Genomic DNA, 21,332 nt, shown 5'->3' on the forward strand with positions numbered 1-21,332 from the left:
GGGGTCTTTGTACCTTTAGTAATGGCAGACAACTATGGGTTACAGAGTTTTATGAGATCTTGATCTTCTTACTGTCTGCAGCCTTGATGTATTAAAGATGGCACTTGTTCTCTAAATAGCCCCTATTCCCTGGTGGCTGTTTGGAGTCTTGGCACTGGAGATTTTCTCTGTAAATTCAATAACGGCCCCCACATGCATTAATCAATCACAGCCCACACTGCATCTCACCGTAAATCCCCTCTTCCCACCTCTTTTCCCTCTTCCCTCCTTTTGGCTCTGCTGCAATACAATTTAGTCCACTCAGCCCGCAAACCTGACAGCTCGCTCACTGTATCTGCTGGTGTGTGTATGAGTGTGTGTACATGGCTGGTCCGTTCCATCTTTCACCTCCATATATTCTGACGCAGCCTTTATTGCCTACCTTTCTCTATTAAACTGGCTTCATTGACTATTTTGTTGCAGGCTTTTATCAGACGGACTACTTAGCTGTCTGAAAGGCTGTGCTGTTTTCCAGTTAAAGCCACTCTGCATCTCTTTTCCCCGCATCAAGAACCCACTTTATGATGCATATTTAATTATGAGTGATTAACATGGCCAGAGTTAAACACAGAGCCAACCTGTGTCACATTTCACAGCCTCCAAGGATAACGGTTAGAGTTTGGTAAAAGCAGCAGAAGGCCATGGTATAAAAAGTCAGCAAAAATTAATAAATTAACCCAGGAGTGGGAGAAGGTTCCACGCAAACGTCTTTGCTGTTCAGATTTATTTCTCATCTCGTCCATGCAGTCGCCTGCCCAGCTATGATCAGGGCAGGATTCTAACCTGGGTTTTAGCAACCAGCTTTGTCCTATCAGATGATATTTGCAATTCTGGGTTCATGTAGTTGTTTTTAAATGATCAAACCATTTCCTTTCATATCCTTTGATAGGGTGGCAAGCCAGTTACGAGGATGCTGGGACGTTCTTGGCGTATCCATGCATTTTGGTATCTAACCAATTAAAAAAATATTCCATCAACTAATATGAAAGTGTAGGAGTTTAAATTATCTGTAAATCACATATTTGTTCATTTCAACCTTTGTAACGCTATCTCGTTACAGGTCAGCCACTCCTTCATATGGACTTCTGTCACTTATCGTTAGTCGCTTATTCTTTATTTGCTCCTTCTGCAGTCAGCAGGTCAGTGTGAGCTTTACTGCAGTGGTCCATCCATTACTTAAACACAAGGAGAGTTGCAAATTACTCCTCATTTAAATAAATGAGGGATTCTTCAGCCCAGAGGAAAAAATGAAGAGACAGCAGAGGAGGGGGAGTGGGCTGGGGGAAGAATAACAAGTTGAAACGACAAGGGACAAAAGAAGAGAGAATGAGTGGGTGAAAAAAACCAAGGGACAGAAGCAGAGACGAGAAAGTTGCAGATCCTTGAGATGTCGTAACACAAGAGCAGGAAAATTCAGAAGCTTCAAGGCTGCAGGAAGAAAAAAAAAAGCCAAACATTGAAGGGGGGCAGGGAGATGAGTACTGAGTGATGAGGCTGAGAGAAAGACCTGGATATGAGTAGCGGGTATTTCCCAGTTCCCATGGTAACGTACTTCCTTCCAGTGCTCTAATTTCCGCCCTCAGAGGGGTAATGTTCCACATTACGGCTTTCTAAACACATAAATACATGAACACACACATAAACATTGAAACATAGACTGTGTCCCTGATTGTTGATGATAAGTTTGCATATTTTACTGCATGACAACTTCAAGAGGCTTAAATACATCCATGGGAAAAACAAACACAACTTTTTGACTCTAAGGCTTCTTTGTTTTTACTGAAGACATAATTTTGTTTGTCTTCTTTTTGTCCCAATTAAATAATAATTAATGTAATGAAAACTTTGACTTAAAATTACATTTTTAAGATTACTTAGAAAACTGATTAGGGTCAGTTATTTGCAAGAACTTAGACATAAAACATGTCACAAAAAAAATAGAAAACATTATTGGGGCCTGTCGTAGCAATGCATAGAAGAGCATTTAAATGAGCTAAAAATTCTTCAGGGGCTCAAAGATCCTTGAGTGAGCAGAGAGCAGAGCTGCTGGCTAATGATGGAGGAATTTTAGAACTACAATAATGGCTGAAGGTTTGAACTACAGAGATGGCAGAACACTCAATACAGACAAGATGTCAGAAGAGCAAAGGAAGAACCGTATGACTCATGAAACTTGATGCTCCTAAACTTAGCATTGTTGCTCATGTTTAGCATCAGAACCCCTAATTTGGGTCAAATCAAAGGGAACACTTTGGCAGGTCCAGTTTAAATTTCTTCAGAAATGTTCTAGTATTACTTGTTATTAAATTGGTATTAATAAATGAGCATTTTTTTCTGTCAACAAACTGCCACAAACTATGAATCAAGTTTTTACTTTTGTGTCAAATGTCTGTTTTATATTTACCACCAATGAGAAAAGTTTTCTTTTTTTTCACTTTTCTGCCAAATTCACAGATTTGTTGTTTATTCACAGATAAACAACAAATAACAATATTTGTTGTTCATCTGTTGCTAATAGATTAACGTGTTTTTCTGGTAACCAAGTGCCACAAAGTAAACATCTGATTTTTACTTTTGCAAAATTTACCAACTGTAAATTTCATGTGTCTAAGCAGATAAGCAGTATTTCAAAGGAGCTTATGTTTTATAAACAATAATTTATTTGATTTTAAGAGATGAGCATTTTTTTCTGGTTTCAAACTGCCATGAAGTATAAATCAGATTTTAACTTTTGTTTTGAATGTCTTATATAATATATTCACCACTAATGACAAAAATAAATCCCTTTTCTGAAAAATTCACCAATTGCACAATTCTTGTTGTAGTGTGATTAGTAGCGTATTTTAAAAGAGCAGAAGAATTCCTATGTTTTTTTTAATAACAATATTTGTTGTTAATCTGTTGCTAAGAAATTAGAGCGTTTTCTGATAAGTGTCATGATGAAGTAAATATCCGATTTTTACTTTTGCAAAATTTACCAACTAAATTTCTTGGCTAAGCAGATAAACAGTATTTCAAAGGAGCTTATGTTTTATAAACAATTCATTTTGTGTTAAGAGATGATGCACATTTTCATAGTATGCTGGTGACAAAAAAGTTGTTTTCTGGATATAAAAGGATTTTCTTCCATGTTAGCATGATATACTGAAGAATAATTGGCACAATACATTTGAAAGATTTGAAAGACTGAAAATGAAGTATCAACATTTTCAGTGCTGATACTCCTCCTCCAGTGAAACTTTTAAACTAGACTCTGACTGATGGTGACCCGTTTTGGTCTCGTTAGAATTCAGTTTTTTGTCTTCTCAATGTCCTTGTCTGTCTTGCAGAATTTGTCCTTGATGTTTGTATTGAACAGAATTGGCTTTTTGCTGCCCCTTTTTGTCTTCACCTCACTGTGCATGCCATATGCACTCTCACCCACTCATAGCCAGTGTTGAGCAAGCTTTACACCGGTGGCAACATGACTTATTAGCATCCCCTTAGGTAAGAGACAGTCTTCGTGCTTTGTCGGTCTCCTCTGACTCTTTTCCACTGTAACTGAATTTCCCAACTTGAAGTTCATGAAGGTGCTGACTAGTCTTCTTTCATCTGCTTTATTTTTAGCATTTTTAAAAGCTGGAAACACAGTTTGCACCCACGACTCTTTAAATGCTTTTTGTGTTTATTCTGTAAATTCTACAGATTATTTTAAAAATAGACGATTACCTATGCCTTCTGATGAGCATGTTTTGCCTTTTAATGCAGAAATCCAGTTTGTAATTTATTGTAAACAGAGAGAGCTGGAAAGGCCTTTGTGCGGTGTTGCTTTTAATTAATCATGAATGTGTGAATAATTGAACAAGTCAATTAGTTGATGAATGGTCTGCTGTGTCAATAATTGTCACAGTTTTTTTGTTTTAGATGGTTTCATCACACCAAAGCTGCACATCCGGACTTATTGATTCTACATAAGAACTAGTCACATTTATTGTGGAGTACTTTAAATTTTTGACTGGAGAAAAATGTCCATTTCTGAGAAATAACACTTTTGATTGTGTGATTTTTTTTAACCATTCTGTATTGGTTGACAACACAGTATACGTTTTGAGAAGTTACTTTTTCTAGCACATTTCAGCAACAAGGCAGTTCAAAGTGCTCCACATCATAAAAACAGGTTTTTAATGTATTTTGCCGCTAAACCGTTCAGTGATTTATAAAATAACAAAATTATTTTAAAACTGACATCCCTGTTGAGATTTCTTTCAGTAAAACATAGCTTGAGGTCAAATTAAAGAGATTTGACAAAAAAGTATAGTAAACAGATGAAAATATGAATCAATTCATCATTTGTGCCATTTTTTTTACTTTAATGAACCAAAATGTGCTTAGAAAATTGTTTCAATACCTACATATTAATACTACAGCTTAATCCTCTTAAATAAAGCACAGACTGATCTTTCACAGAAAAATTAATTCCTTCTGCTTCCATTCACTATATTTCACAAAACCTCAGCATGAGTCACTAGTAGGGGAACCTTTGTTGGCTGAAATGTGAATTTAAAATATATATTTTTGTGCAAGGATTCATCTACCTTTATAATCAATTTACAGTTAGTACTGATGTAAAATTTCGAAAGTTTAAAAAATTTACTCTGAAAATGACAAAATGACCAAGTCTGCTTTCTGTGTCAAACCAAAGCCTGTTTGATGCAACTGCACCTTTAAAAAGCAGCCTCACACACAGACTAAGCAAACATGAAATTACTCTCTTAATTAAGATAGTACTAAACCAATTCACTAGAAAATTAATTTAACCTTTGAAGGTAATGACTTTTACCGCACATGTTTGGGAACCAAACTGGAAGGCCCCAGTTGACATTTTCATTTAAAGGATAATAAATTAAGAAACATTTATTTGTGCTTGCAGAATGACTGAAAAGTACAGGATTTACTAACCAATGCTACAGTTGGTTTCTCTATATTACCTCATTTTAAATTCCTATTTAGTAAATAAAAGAAGCAAATTGTTTGAATTCTTTGTGGCAGAATAACATCTGTTATCCATGTTAATCATGGATCATTGTCCTACTGCAGAACTCAATTTTGTTTCAGCCAGATGTTCTCTTCCGGGAGTTTTTGGCGCACAGCAAAATTCACAGTTCCATTTAAGTCTTCCAGATCCTGAAGCAGCAAAACAGCTCCAGACCATCACACTGCCGCCACCATGTTTTGCTGTTGGCATGATGATCTCTTCCTGAAATGTGGCGTTACTTTTACATCAGATGTAATGAGACACAACTTCCAAAGAGTTCAACTTTTATCTTACCCATCCACAGAATATTTTCCCAAAATTCTTGGGAAAACATTCTTGTTCTGGAAAAATGGAGATGAGCCTTTAAGTTCTTTTGCTCAGTTGTGGGTTTTGCCTCGGAGCTTTGCCTTGCAGGCTATTTTTGTCCAGTCTCTTTCTTATGGCGGAGGCATGACCTCTGACCTACATTGAGGCAAGTGGAGCCTGCTGTTCTTTGGCGACTCCCAGTCCACCCTGGCATTTTGCACAGCTGAATGGCTGCCATGAGAGTTTAAAGGATTTCTCAAATATGCATTAAAAAATCAAGGCAACCCTTTAGGTGTGTTTTTATTGAGTTATTATTAATGTAACATGATGTAAAGCTAAAAAAGTTGGTCCTAAATAATACTGCAAAAAGTGCACTACAATTCTGAAGTAAATAATGGTCCACTACAAATGTGAGCCATTCCTGATAAGTTATTGTTAATCATAGGTAATATGCAAGTATTGTCATCTTCTTTTGTCATTTCTAATGCAAATTTATGAATTTAGAGACAAAATACATATGAAGATATTTTTATGTGTCCCTTTATTGGTGCAGATGTATGATTCACACTATGATGCTGGCTGTTCACCAGGCTCAGGAAACCAAGCTAAAGAGAGGAAGTCTCTAGATTTACCACCTCTGCAGAGCCAGCAGAGTCCGTGGGGAGCCAGTGTGATCGCAGTGATGTGGTTTAGGGTGGCAGCATGGTTAATGGAGTGGTAGTGATTAGATTAACAGAGACTGCCGGGCGTTGCAGCGTTTCTAATTGAGTTGGTGGGACGTCCTTGTGTGTTTTCCTCTGTTTGTTTGTGTCTTCAGGTATTGTCTGCGGTAGTTGGGCTATAATTCTCCTCTGTTTTATCGCTGTTATGGGTACTTCATGCTTACAAGTCCATGGAATCATTGCCTCATAAATTACGTGCACGCACAACGGCTGCCTTTACCATGCGAGGGCCTCGTGTTCATTCATGCAGCTCAATGTTGCAGCACTAGCACTGCTTCATGACAGCAATTTAAGTTAACGGCAGGTGATAAAAAGCAAGTCAAGAGATAAACAGTCATTACATGCTGGTAAAGCAAAGTGTTTGATGATCACCAGCACACAGGTGCATGAACTTGTGTTGGATTCTCAGAGCATGCATGCATATAGCAGTTGCCTAATGTGATGTTTTACTATCCCAATAACTGCAATAACACTCCAGAAATAATTAGAGAGATTAAAAACTGAATGGCTGCCCCATGGGTTCAGCTTCCAAAATAAAACAGGTTTTTTTTTTCCTCTTTGGAAGAGATGCAGTGGAGAGGATAAACCAACCGGTAAAAGACTAAAGGTTGGTGTAAGTTATACAGAGTTAGGCTCAGAGAGGAGTTCAAGTTAAACATTTTATGGTGAATTAGAAATTAATGCTTTGTAAATTACATGAAATTTTAATTTCTTTGTTTAAACTTTTATTGTTTTCAAAATGACCATTAAATGGTGTCTTTGATGCAGAACTGCACAATCTAACAAATCACTATTTTCAGTATCGGTGTGTCCAATATTGCACTTAGTATGAAATTCTTGGATGCAATATTTTGTGAGTGTCATGCCTTTACACTCCTCTTGTTGAAAATACACTTTTCACCAGCTGAATGAACTTTATAACCCTTTTTGCATGCATGTGGTTTAAAATGGTCATGGCTGAGATAGTAAAGGTCCTGGGGATTGATGATGACACTGTGTAATTCTAAAGAAAGAAAAGTAACAGGGAATTTTGTTTAAATCATAAACGATATAGTCGTCACAATTTTCAGCAATAGTACTGCGATTACACATGTCCTGATATTGTACATCCCTTCTGTTCTATGAAATTTCACCAATCCCACATTTATTTACCCGTTTTTTTATTTTTCTGCAATCCCATAAAATGTAATGGATTATTTTCACATTTAGACAATTTGTCAACAGTCCTCAATATTTTCCAATAGGTTACATTTAAATGTATTCAGATGATACTAACTTATATGTGAGCTTTAAATTTTGTGCTTAAGCAAATACATTACCTTAATATAGTTTTACACATGCCAATTATAGCATCCACTTTTATTTATGCAAATAGAAACTATGTCATTAAATAAAACTATCAAAGGTCTAAATTATAGGTGAAGGTTGGTGCACTGGGCGATGACTGTCTTTTTTCTCTGGCTGTACAGGCCTGGATAGTCACCGTTTTTCCATGTGTGCAACCAAGAGCATCTTATTAACGAAGTGTTCGAAATCAAGACTGGGTTGCAGCTCCAGGCCAAGAATGAGTTTATATATTATTCATCTACTAGGGATGTTCCCTATTGATCAGATTCCAAGTGTTTCATCTGGGTTCTGATCAACCCTTGCTGGAAGAAGATTTCATTGACCTGAAGCAGCTGAAATTTAAATGCAGATTACTGCTTCCTCATACAGCATTACCTGCTGCTACCTCTATCAAATGTGTGTCTGTATTGTCACCTCAGGTTCAAAATGATAGCTGGTGCTAAAAGGTTGTCTTATGGTTATAAATAATACACGGTAAAATAATGACCCACCTCTCTGTGAGTGTGACCGTTGTGCACGTAAACCTTTGTTTGTGTGTGTGTGTGTGTGAGTGTGGGGTGGTGGGGGGGGGATGCGTGTGCAGCGGTGTTTTAGTGCTTCAGTGAGACTCTGCTGGAGTTATCTGGGTTGGAGAGGATTCATTTTTAATTTATCTGGAGCGATGCAATAGAACAATAGCCCATAAAGGCAGGAAGTGATTATTGTAATCAATTACCGATAAAGAGATTTTTGTTTTTGCTTGGAGATTTAAAGCACACGAATTATAAACCAGCTTCCAGGATTTATCGTCAATTTGAAAGAATTGCATATTAATCTGGTACTTTGTTGTTGACCGCTCAAAGTCCCAGTTGCGACCCATTAATATACTGTTTCCTTTTTCACAGACATAAGCACACGTGAATGATTAAGTTGTAGCTTCTACAGAAATGCCTTTTAACAGAAACTTCTGTTGTCTTTGTGAGACCTCCAAGGAACAACAGTCATGTCACCATTTCTCATAACCTTATTCATGAATTGATGCTCAGAAGAAGGGATGAAATGTGTGCCATTTAATATTTACGGATTTCGGACAAAAAACATTTCGGATAAAGTTTTATTTTTTTCCTTCGATAAACCTTTTCCAATACTATGGCTCGTTCTGACACATGCTTGACCACGTAGTTTCGGTTAAATCACTCTAACGACAATGCAAAAAAAACCCTACAAGACAAGAAAAGCAAGGAAAACATTGAGTATTGAAGATGATAGAGTAAGGATGCCTGCTTTGTGATGAAGGTTTATTGTTTAGCATGAACTGACTTCCTTGTTTGCCGTGTCTTGCAGTCTTTGCTGCTGATTCGCCAGGAGATGGTGGTGTCCCAGAAGAAGCTCGGCGAGTTCTGCGAGGCTCTGAAGCAATACCTGAAGAACGTCTCTGCTCAGAGAGACTGCTTTCAGTAAGTCTCATTAATGCTCTACATTTGTGCAACTGCTGAGCTGCACAGAGCACAACTGTAACCCCATTTAAATTATTAATGTGCTCCATTTTAGGAGTCAAAACCTCACAATATTTCTCACTTTACTTATCGACGCCTCACACGTTTCCTCCACTTTCCTCCTCTGGTGTCTGGTTGTTCCTTTGTTAGAAGTAGTTTGTGTTCCTGCATGTACACCAAATATTAGGTGTGCTTTCATCGCTTTATATCAAGGAAAGAATAACATTCAATGCAAATAATGAAACGGCTTTTATATGGTCTCATATAGAGACGCTGTAACTATTGGAAACCTCCTGCATCTCCCACTCAGACCCAGCTACTGTGAAACACTAATATCCAGAGAGATTTCCCCAAATCCCAGACTTAATATTCTCCATGTACTGTCCAGAGTCTTGTTTGGTTTTTGCCCTTGGCAAAACGTAAAGGTTCTGGTTCTGCTGCACAACTTTTTATATTACCTATTCGCCCACCATTTACTGAAGTAAAAGGTAAAGTCTCAGCAGGAGGAACAGAGGGAAAGGTACAAATCTTGATGGGCTACATAGAACACCAAAAGGTTAAATGAACGGGGAAAAGCCTGATTCATTCTCGAAAATGTATTATGCTCCCACCGTCCCTCTTTAAAATACAGTTTCTTGTACTGTACAGAAGAAGAAAGTGATAGGTTGGTTTTAAGATGGATTGTGCGTTTTAATTTAAATCTGAAGAAAAGGTTTTCTCCACAAGGCAAGTGCCTAACTGGCTCAAGGGCACACACAACTAGATCTGTTTTTTAAATAATTTTTTAATAATAAGGAAGATCCTAAAATAATATAATTTTAAAAAATACCAAGTAAAAGATTGTGCCACACATAGGAGCCTCTACAAGGATAAAGTTGGAACTTCAGGAGGCTGCATAAGTGTAATGAAAAGAAAACAAAAAAGTGTTTGAGTTGAAAAGATGAAACTAATGGAGTAAACTGTGTTGTAATTGCTGTACCGATTAAAGTTATGATTAAATAATTTTTTTATTATTGTTAGAATTTTTTTTTTTTTTTTTTTGCAACAGTGACAAACTAAACAGGATTTCCTTCTTTTATAAAAGAAATCTATCTCTAGCATATTTATTATTATGGCATTTAGTTAATGAAAATTATTTTTGGCATTTAGAACTGACCTAAAGAAAGTGAAATTTGGTCTGAATTAACTTCAGGAGAAAAGTTGTGTTGTTTTAGTCCATGTAAACTTCTGGATCTCTCTCAGTTCTGTGAAGTTTAAAATTAGGAATACATTAAAGTTTTACACTTAGAGAAAAACACTGTATAAATGTTGCTCAGTGTGTGAGGAGTTTCCTGAATAATCCTTGTTCATATAGATATTCATCTCATAATTGGGTACTTAAGTTAGTATTACATAGGGTTGCTTTAGCTCTAAATGTGGAGGAGTAAGTGAAGGGTTTTTCTGTATCGTTTGATGCTTTCAGGTTTGTGCTCTGTTCTAACAGAAAAAAAAGTCCTTTCTGAGTTGGAAAAAAAAACACTGTTCATTCCTGCAGAAACTCAAGGGATTGACTGCATGTCAGGTGTCAATATATTAACACTGACAAGCACTAAACAACAAATCTCAATCTGCAGTCGGCCTTTTTTGTTTCAGCAGGTATAGGTGGAGGATTTGCTAAGAGGATTTCTTAGTGGAGGAACGTTATTACTTGTAAATATGTTTTTCTATCCTACTTTTTTATATTTTATGAAGTGTTATATAAAAGATTGTTTTCTCTTTGCTTTCCCAACTCATTATCTTTTAATGTGCATGTGTGATTACATGAACAACACTTTATTAAACCCTCAAGCGGAGCTTAAAATGCACAACTTATCCTTATGAGACCAGGTTGCAGTTCACTTATCGCCCTCTACAGTCTCAGAGAAGAACTGCATGCACACGCTACCTAAATGGGATTAAATATTACTCTTACTAGTTTTTTCAGCATATCTCTACCGATGTTGAACCGGTATAGTAATAAACATGAAAAAAGACTGTTTGATTACTGTGATAATTTTAAGATAATATAGACTTTAAATGTAATTTTCTGGCAACAGATCAGGTTACATTTTCATATTTAAAAATCAGTTATTACAGGAAGTTGCAAGAAACTTTACACATTACTTTGTACATTACTTCCTGAGTAACCTTTTACATGGTTATTAGTATTGTTCATTGATCAATATTCATATTTAGTAAATTAGTTTCTTGAAAAGTTCATATTAGTAACTCAATTCCTAAAGTGAAACATTATACACATTAAGTGCACACAGACTTGGGTGTGCAAGCTTTTATTTCTGATAAATGGGATTTTGCCCTTTCAGTTAATGAAAACATGACATTTAAGATTAGGAAATAACAGAGTAGTTAAAAAAAACAGGGTACAGCAATGTGTGTTAATACCTGCTTAAAGATTTTCAGAATGTACAGAATGTGTTCTGACAAACAAACCTCAGAATTGTTTTTTTTATCTGGAAGGCTGAGATTGGGAAACCTAAGAGCTAGTGGGCCAGTGTTTTTTGTTTTTTTTCTGAAAACTTAGCATAGTGCAAGGAAAAACCTGAAAAGACATTTCATAAAATCTGTTAAAGAAATGAAAAACCTGAAATAAACAGAATCACTTGCACGATATGACTACATTTTAAAATTTGAATGATGTTTCTAGCTGAAATTCCATGAAAGTAGATGGCTTAGTGTAAAGTGCAGAGTTTTTATCAGAATTTTCCCCAAAAAATGTAATGTTCCATTCATTTCAATGGGGCTCTAATATTCGCAAGAAGCTGAATATTTCATAAACTGTAAATGATGTCAATACCAAATGACAATCATAATGTACTGAATGAGCAGAATATTGTAAAAGTTGAATGGTTGAAACAGCACAAAGTATGCAGAAGTAGTTAATATGTGAAAAGTGTATGGGGGGGAAGTGGAGAAACTCGAGTGGGAATGCTTATAGCATTCACAGTGACTGTTTTTTGTTTTTTTTTGGGCAGAACAAAACGGATTTTAATTATTCTCATGAACCGGTGGTCTTATTTTCCCTTCCAGCGCCTAAATGCACCACTTGACAGATAAACTGGCACTATGGGAAGCGCTGGAAATAGATTCCATATTGACTATAACCTTGTTGGATTCCTGCTTTTACACATTTGTGCTCCTCTGGAAGCAATAATGTAGCATGTAGTTTATTATGGTGAAATAAACACTGAAATGCTTGTGTAAAGTCCAATAATATCAGCCATTTACTCACACTGTTCTCCACATCTTAACTTCGTAATTTTCCCTTAATTATTCATTTTATCTGATGTCTTGTTTCATTGTACTTGCATCTTTTTCTTAACAATCATGTTTTCTTCTATGCTTTACTGTCTAACTCATCTTTTCTGCTACACTTTTTTCCTATTGATGCTTTTCTCTTCCAATATCACTGTCTTCCTGTAGAAATAGGAAAAAATATGAACGTTAATTTCTTCAACTCATTCTTGCTTCCCCTTAGTGTGACTGCGGTTCGTCTGCCAGATGGCTTGTCCTTCGTCGTCTATGAGTTCTGGGATGGAGAGGAAGAGTGGAAGAGGTGAGTGAGAAAAATTAGGATTAAAATAAATGTTTCATTCCAGATTAGGATTTTAAAAATGAGGTATTTGTGCCGTTTTGCATTTTTTTCCACATTTTGCAAAGTTTTATTTAAACCACTAAGTAGCACAAAGCTGTGAGAGGAAAAAGTGTTTTAAAAAGTTGATGGATTGAAATCTAATGATAAATTAAATAAAACCAAGGGTAACAAATTGTAATCAGGAGTTACCTAATTAGCAAATTGTGTCCTGTTATAATGTGAGTATTAATTAATTGCTGTAGAGCATTACGGCGGTACTCAAACTGCATCAGGGTCACAGAGGAACAGAGATAGCTCAGAGATTAAGCAATTAAAACATCTCCAGTTTAGGCCCACTTTTCAATTCACAATCTGAAAATGATGCAGTGGACCCCTGAAATTTGTGGGATTGGAACCACAACCACCCGCAAATAGAATCCACAAATATGAGGACCCCTCTAAAAACACTTATAACTGCCTATTTTTATAAGTCAAAGCCCAAATATGCCTTAATGCACAATTATAGAAATAGTGGAAACCAGCTTAGCACTGCTGCATAAGCCCACGTCTCATATCTCTGCTATTCTAGGTTTAGTCAATGAAGAACATGGAAAATGAAGTTCACTCCTGGATTGGTTGATGTGCAAATGCATATAGCATGTCAAGTTGTGCTTTGCTTTGGTATTTCAGCTTCCAAAGCTTCTAAAATTTGAATATTTTAGATGTGGTTTTACAAAAAAAAAATCAACAATGACTTAGAGCTACGTTTGGTAGAAAAACCTGTGAATATTGAACTCACTCCATAGCTATCAAAGTGATAGTCGAGGCAGGAAGAACATTAGTCCATAGTGACTCTGGAGAAGCTGCAGAGATCCAAAACTCAGGTGGAGGAGTCTTTTGACGAAACATCTAACTGGACAGGCACTCAGAAAATCTGGCCTTTATGGAAGAGAGGTCAGAAGGATGTAAAATGCGGTTCTAGAAAGTATCGACACAGGAAGTGGAATAAAATAGACAACCATATGTTTTATTTGTAAAGACAAAACGTTTTCCTTCTTTCCTAATTGTGTTTGTGTTGGTGTATCATATAAAATCCAATACACTGAATCTTCTAATCTCACTGTGACAAAATATGCCCAAGTCGTATCTTACCTACCCACAGCAGAAAGCCATCAAGCTGATCACACCTCAGAACATTTTGGAGAAATTAAAAGTGAGCAGAGTACGTGGCCAATTGCAACTATTTTATCATGTTTTTGGAAGCTTTTGGAATTTCATCCGATGCATCAGGCAAAACCAAGCATCTGTAAATGAGAGTCCACTGCTACAGAATCGGGTCATCAGTGAGTGAAGACATTCATATCAAGAACTTTTGAGTCGGCATGCTGGCTTATCTGAATGGATGCTTGAGCCATGCAAGTCATTTCTTCCTGCAGCACTGTTTTCCTTATTGATCGGTGACCAGCAAATAAAGAAAGCACTCACTTTTCTTCCATTAATGTCCCGAGCCTGCTGGATAAATCCTCCCCCTCCCACATTTAATTAGCATTCCTCAGCTGCATCAGATCATTGTGATTTAGTGATGGTGGGCACGAGGAGAAGCTGCTGATCTGAATTTCTGCTCCGCTGCTCACAGCATCTCGCCGCTATTAATATTTCAGGTCTTACAGTAAAAGGCTAAGCAATCTGAAGCCATGCATCCTTTTGAGTGGCTGTGTGTATGCACTCTCACCTTTTCCTCCGGCTTCAGGCACCTTCAATCGGCTCCCAACAAAGCCTTTCAGCATGTGAAGGTGGACACACTGTGCCAGCCCGAGGCCGTCTCCTCCGTAGCAGTGCCAGGTTAGTAAAATGGCCATTAATGGAAAATTAACTTTATGATCTTGACCTTCACTCAGAGGCATAGGCCTTTCATTTTAGCTCAGTCTGTCATCCCCAAAATGCCACTTGTTAATGTTTAAGAGTAAAACATCCATCATTTTAATGATGAAGTAAGTGAAAGTGTTTGACTTGATGCAGAGCCGCGCAGCCTCGCCTTAACATGAGACAGAGCGGTCTTCAAGCAACGCTGATGAGAAGCTGACTTTCAACTAACTTTGCCAGCAGAGCAGCTTAACAAATCAAGACGTCTTCTGAAAATAAATCACTGCCACCACACAGCTGCTGTCGTTTGACCAGATGAGATCGTTTGTCATCTTTTGTGGTTTCATTCTGAGCAGATGTCTTAAGTATGACGTTTATTTTTGTTGTCCCTCCAAACAAACTATTTTAGTGTTTAAAGTGGTCTTTGACTTCTCGAGCTTTCCATTTTTCATAACTTGGCTTGTAAATTCTCCATTTTATAATACCATGAAAAAGTATTTGTTCTCCAACAGCTTTGTTTTTGCTTCTATTGACCATACTAAATGTTTTAGATAAAAATATATTTTTATACCAGGCAAATACATATAACTAGAGTAAATTACAAAAAAGATTTTAAGGCCATCTATAGAATCCAACCTGGCCCTCTGGGAAAATATTTTCCTGCTTCTTAAAGCATTAACTAACTATCATTTAATGTTTAATCAGCTAACACCAGGCCTGTATAGCCAGGAAATCACTGTTCAAACCACATATTTACTTGCACCACATCGTTATACAGCACCCGAAGCACCTCTGAATTTACTTGCCTCGGTTAATGTCAGTGTTCATGATTTTACAATATTAATAAAAAAAACTGAAGCACCATTGATTTCCATGAGCGACTTCTAAAGCTAACGCAACTGCTGACCAATAGGAACAACAGTCCTTTAGACCTGGCATAAAACTAAGCAGCATTTTAAAAAACTAATCATACACACAGTCAAACATGGTAGTGGAGGAATAATGATATCAGTTTGTTTTGCTGCTTCAGGCCCAGTTTTAGATGCATCTTTGAACTGCAAGTGCAGCGACAGACTCGATGCTTAATCAGCCCGTTTTGATTTGAATCTTCAATATTCAGTTGCTGACTAACAACATGGCTATTTTTGAACAATTTGAATAAAACTCATCTTCCAGACATCCCTCGTCAGGTTGTTTCTCGTCGCACCTTGAATGACTTTCTCAATCTCAAAGCTTCTACCTCGTTTCTTTCTGCAGCCGCCTGGTGCAGCGTGAACAGGGATTGAGCATGAAGATGGTCGACTACACGCCAAGACTCCTCCTGGACACTTTCTTTTACTCCAACCCGTTTACTGTCCCTCCTCCTCCCTTTATCCTTTAACTCTTTTTGTAAGTACATGTTTACATAGTGCAAAGGAAGGGCATCATCTGCAGAGAAAATTGTTCAATTTAATGTTTGCAATGGGATGATATGATGCTTAAAGTAGCTCTGAGCCACTTTGAGGTGGAGTTAACGTAGCAAGGAATATGAGGTTGTAAGTCATGTAGCAAAGTCTGTTTTTGGATTATACATTGACATATTTTTTTTTATACAACACTTTATGATTGTGTCACCATAAACTGCTCATCCTTCTAACCTTCATTAACAAGTTGCAGCTAACTACATTTCTGAAAATATTACACTCACCTTCACCGTTTTAAGCTCACAGAACTGATTAGGACCATCCGCAGCCATAAATGTCAATTTAGTTTGCACTCTCAGGAATAATGCAAGCCTCTGATAGTTAAGGTTATGCAACTGGAAACTATTAAAAAGAAAATTAGGACAATATAAAATCAAACTCCAGTAGCTCCCAACAGGCTCACATCAAATGGCTTTTTGCAATGCTGTATTGACATAAGATTTGTGTTTGTTTCATGTAAGAAACTGCTCCAGATACTAGACAATAACATTCCAAAAACAACAGTGTAGTATGCACTACTTCCATGTCCATTTTACTTTAGAGACCATCAAATTTCTTCAATGCATGCAGCCCAGAAACTAGTTTTAGGGATGCTGCATGTCAGATTTTCAACAGTTGCTACACATTAATGGGATTTAAATTGTCTAATTTGTATCCACGGTTAAGTACTCATGCTTCAGCAGAGCAGACTTAAAAATGTTGACTTCTTTTTTAAGGAGCATTTTCTGATAAATAACGGCTGCTGTGGGTGTAACGAGTAAATAAGGTTTTACACACCTGAGCAACAAAACAGCAGCCATCTTGTGATGAGACCAACCCTGAAAGGAGCCAACCAGGAAATCTTTTCACAAAGATTCAGAGATGACCTTCATCGTTTTTCATATGGCTTCATTTTATTTCCTTAATTTATGAGCAGAGTTTATTGTTGTTGGGACAAAGATTTTGGAGAAAGAAAAAGTGAAGCACCTTGCTGCTTTTCATGCAACTCACTTGGTCTACTTTTTGCCTTGGTCTACAATCGGTGATGGGGTAGCTCATATTAGTGGTGACTGTCTAGCAGAGGTTGTATATATTAAAACGGTGTTCAATTCTGATTATATTTGTATTTATTGACACGTCTCAGTGATGTGGTGTAAATTCTTTCTCAGTGAAAGTGGATTCAGGGGGTGCAGCAGTTTCTCTTCAGTTTGTTTAGAATCTGTAAAAGTCTGATTTAAAGCCTTAAACATAACAAAAAACATGGAGCTGGTTTTGAACATTTGCTGGACCTTTGATTTCAAGTAAACAAGCTTGTGTGAAATACACTTGAAATTTGTCCATGAATATTGTAGAAAAATAACCAGTTTCCCTGACATATAATCACATTCACAATATGCATTTCACTTTTTGTATGAAAAATTAGTAAGTACAGTTGCCATGGCATCATCACAAAACCACCCTGATAACAAGAGTTTACATACCTGCACGGGTGTTTTGGCCACAGGATATACAATGCTTCACTTGAACATTCAGCTGTTATATGAAAATTGTAATTATGTGAAGACAGAAGAGTCGAAGGTTTTTTAGGGTTTTGGGGAATCTAATTAAACCACTCGCCTTGTTAAATAGAGGAAACCGCCACCATTGTAAAGCAATCAGACTAAAAAAGCACAATGTAAAAAAATAAAATATAAAAAAGTTTATATAGTGACCAACATGAAAGTATTTAGAAATCAATAGCATTGCCATTGGCTTCCACTTCAGTCCTTGTTTGACTCACTTTCACCTGTGCTTCTGCTTCCTATCCAAGAGAGACAGTCGGTAGTAGAAAGTTGGGAATCGAACCTCACCGGCACTTCTGTCAATCCAACACCAATTCCTTCTTTTAGGGCGCTGGGCTGCCCTGAGCAGAGTCAGGACTCTGGGTCTTGCAGAATAATAATATCCAGCAGCCGAAATACCTTTGTTACTTTGGATTTCTAATACATGATGCAGAGTTTGTGAATTGTTTTTAGTAACCTCAGAGGTTTAAAGGGACCCTGCGGTTGGTTTGATCTCTTGAGCTATAAAATGGTGTTTTAAGAGAAGAGGTGGGCCTTTTGAACAGTTGTAGATTATGTGCCATTTATGAAGTCATTAAAGTTTAGAGCAGCCATCTTTAGTAGTATTTTTTCTCCCTCGTTAACAGTAGGCATTAACATTGCTGAAACCATGACACTATAGCACACCCTATTTTCCAATTCGCAAAAGTGAATGTATTTGAATTCACATCCATGTGAAAATGTTTTAAATAAAAATTATAGTACTAATAAATACTAACCTTATTCAGTGACAACTTTGTTTAATATGAACCTTGCTATAAAGCAGACTTAAAGCTAATGACAGAGAGAGCAAAATGTAAAAATCAACAGTGGCTGAGAGCTCGGCATGCTCCAACAGATTAAAAAAAAAAGCTGTCTGACTGCAAACAAGATGAACTGTTGAAGCAAATAAACAGGAAAGCAAAATATTTTTTCAGAAACTCATTTATCTGTGTCCTGTGTGTATTGTCCCATCGATATCTTAGGATATCGATGGGACAATGAATCACATAATTCATCTTTACTTGCATTGCTTACAGTTTTAAAGCTGATCCAACATTAAACCTACTTGAGGTTCCTCTGCTAGTCTGAGCCCAGCTTTAACATACCAACATTTGACTCCTTATTCTTGACCAATTTATAGCCTTTCGTATGGCAATGCATTGCATCTAACAGCCGGTTGTACGCCTCAACAACTTAACACTTAAACTCCTCTGAATGGTATGAGTTTCTACAAGTTGCTAATGCAAATCATCCACACAGACTCCAGGGAGTTAAGCTTTTTGTAACAAAATAAATACTTTTTCATATCTGTTGAAGCCACCGACACTCTGGGTCAGTGTTGAAAGCGTCATTAAAAAATATTTGTATCCATCCTGCAAACTACCATCCAACATTGAGGCACAAAGACTGTACACAACTTTAATTAATTGAGCTGCCCAATCTGCTATGCCTACATTAATGGAAACATGAACAATCTAGCAAAAAAAAAAGCAAAAAAAAAAAAAGAATCAATTTCAGTCACAATGGAGATTAATTTGTTTTTAACTGTTAATCCTTATATATTTGAGAAAATGGAGACTGTAGCGATTGATAAGTCTAAACATGTTATTTTAATTATGCAGCTTTTAAACCCTTTGTTTTTTCATTAGTTAGGTTTTCAAGCAGTTATTTGGCTACAATGAATTCCTAGTATAAAATGATTCCTTCCCAATTTTCTCAATTTTAGCAGTGTTGTATTTAATCTTTGCTGTGCATTAAATCATTTTAACCCCCCCCCCAAAAAAAACTGTAAAAATGGTCATTTTGATTAAATCTCCACAGGAAGCCTTTTACGTTCTCACAGTTTAAAGTAGAAATGAGTCAAAACAAGAATCATGTTTGCTTTCCATAAGAAGTTGAAGTAGTCCAGTAAAAACGAAGCCATATCGCATGAATTGGTGTTTACCTAAAGCTTGCTGAAAGCCATAAGCTTTACAGTGTTCAGCGCAGCCCATGCGGTCTAATCGAGGATTCTTTCTTGGGGTTGAAAGTTGATCATGATGATGATTTAGAGGTTAAAATAAATAAATACGAGTACTGTTTCCTGTTAATACATTCCTGAATGTCCCTCAGACTGTGTTCTTTTTCTACCCTTCTCCCGCCTCCTCCTCAGTGCTTTGTCATACAATGAAAGAGTTATGCCGTTGAAATGTTTCACACCAGTATGGCGTGAACGGTAGCTGGAGGAAAGACAAAAAATAAATATATAAAAAACGCCAGATCCGATGTTGCCATTGGTAACGTCAGAGTCCGTCGTCAAGTGATACAAAAAGCCAATCAGGAATTTGCCAAAAATATCTGACATCAAGGCCATAACTCTTCCTTTCTATGGCGGTGTTCTTTTCTATCCTTCTCTTGAGTGCATGTCAACTGAATGTCCAGTAATGTAGTATTAGGCCATGCTACTCCTTCAATAGGATTTGTGCATTTCTTACATTATTTATTTTCTAGTATTCCTATAAAGAAAACAGACTAAAAATGTATTATATAAATGCATAAAGATGACATAAAAGAATGAATTATCACTTTTATGGCAATGTTTGATGAAATATTAATTCTTAATGTATGTTTCAGTAAAACTGCTTTCTCTTCAAATGTAGAGACTTATTGCAGGGATGCAAGTATGATCTTTGGTCTTTGAAGAATATCTTGTTGAAATTCTAGATGATGTAGAGTGATACAATTCAATAAAACTATAAAGCTGAAAATTGTGTTGTTGGGAGTTTTTGAATGAAAAAGTGTGGGGAGTTGATCGCAGCTGGTTATTCAACTTGTTTTTATCAGTTGTAGTAAAAGAAATTAACTGAACCAAGAATTCACATCAAGGCCACTTAAGAATGCTTAGTAATTCTTTGTAAAAAAAATTTCAGCACGATCAATTTAAAGATCCTTCTGATTGACATTTTAAACTGCTAACAACTAAGATTGTTCTTTGATTTTTGTGAAAACATCCTGATTATCCCAAAGTCTTTTGGAAAAATATTCTGTGGAAGAACCAGACTGGAAAACTTTAAGGACAATGTCAGGGAATCAGATTGTGACCTTAAGCTCAAGGCACTTGGGTTATGCAGCAGGATAATAGTCCAAAGCAAAGCAGCAGGTCCACCTCTGAGTAACAACACACACACACACAGAAATAATCACAAGTTTTGGACTCCCTTAGTCAAAGAATAGACGATGCTGTGGTGTGACCTTAAAACGGCCCACTCCTGTTTTCAGAGCTGTTATTTAGCTGCACTGAAAGCCTTTCAAAGATTAGCAGGCTAAAGTCTTTCCCCAGCCAACTAAAGATCTACTGCCAATTTCCACAAACACTGGGTGCTGGTTCCTGGCCAGAAAGAACATTTCTTTTGAACATGGGACTGAACTGGTTTTAGATACATTTTAGTCCAAAAAAGGTAATAATCTGAAAATTATTTTTTGGATTTAATCAAGAAGTCCTGGAAATATCCCCACTTATACATTCATTTTTAAATCTGCGCTAATTAAAACCATTCGTTTGTGTTTTAATTGCATTCTTTTTATTTGGACTAGAGCAATTATTTGTACCAATCAATGAAAAGGCCAGTTTTCCTTAGTGATCAAAAGGCAAATGCCTAAAATCTATGGATGCATGCCACTCATATCAATAAACCCCCATGTATTTTTGATGCACTTTTTAATTTAATAAATCAGATAAATATGAATTACATGTTTTGTTGCATGAATGGGGATGACTGGATCCCCCCCCCATTTTCGATGTATTCTGCTCAACTATTTATTTCAACAACAAAAAAAAAAACCTACACCACATTTTCTCTTTTTCCTTTTATGGTCCTGGCAGGACAGAGTCAATCAGAAATCTAAATTGGCAAAGAAAACTGATGGGTGTAACTGAAGTTTGGACCCCTTC

General features: G+C 36.7%; 1 protein-coding gene across 2 annotated transcripts in view; it reads left to right on the top strand.

Annotated features, from left to right (window-relative positions):
• The window catches only part of necab2 (N-terminal EF-hand calcium binding protein 2), a 102,198-nt gene extending 83,011 nt beyond the window's left edge, over positions 1–19,187 (top strand). For both annotated transcript variants that reach the window (XM_008411664.3, XM_008411662.3), the window contains 4 exons: positions 8,752–8,864; positions 12,418–12,495; positions 14,264–14,355; positions 15,634–19,187. In XM_008411664.3, coding sequence (XP_008409886.1) covers positions 8,752–8,864; positions 12,418–12,495; positions 14,264–14,355; positions 15,634–15,662 — 312 coding nt within the window. In that variant the 3' untranslated portion in view covers positions 15,663–19,187. The remainder of the gene's footprint in view (positions 1–8,751; positions 8,865–12,417; positions 12,496–14,263; positions 14,356–15,633) is intronic.
• The last annotated feature ends 2,145 nt before the right edge of the window (positions 19,188–21,332 follow it).

Source organism: Poecilia reticulata, chromosome 6, assembly GCF_904066995.2.
Source record: "Poecilia reticulata chromosome 6, P_reticulata-male-v2, whole genome shotgun sequence".
Classification (NCBI taxonomy): Eukaryota; Metazoa; Chordata; class Actinopteri; order Cyprinodontiformes; family Poeciliidae; genus Poecilia; species Poecilia reticulata.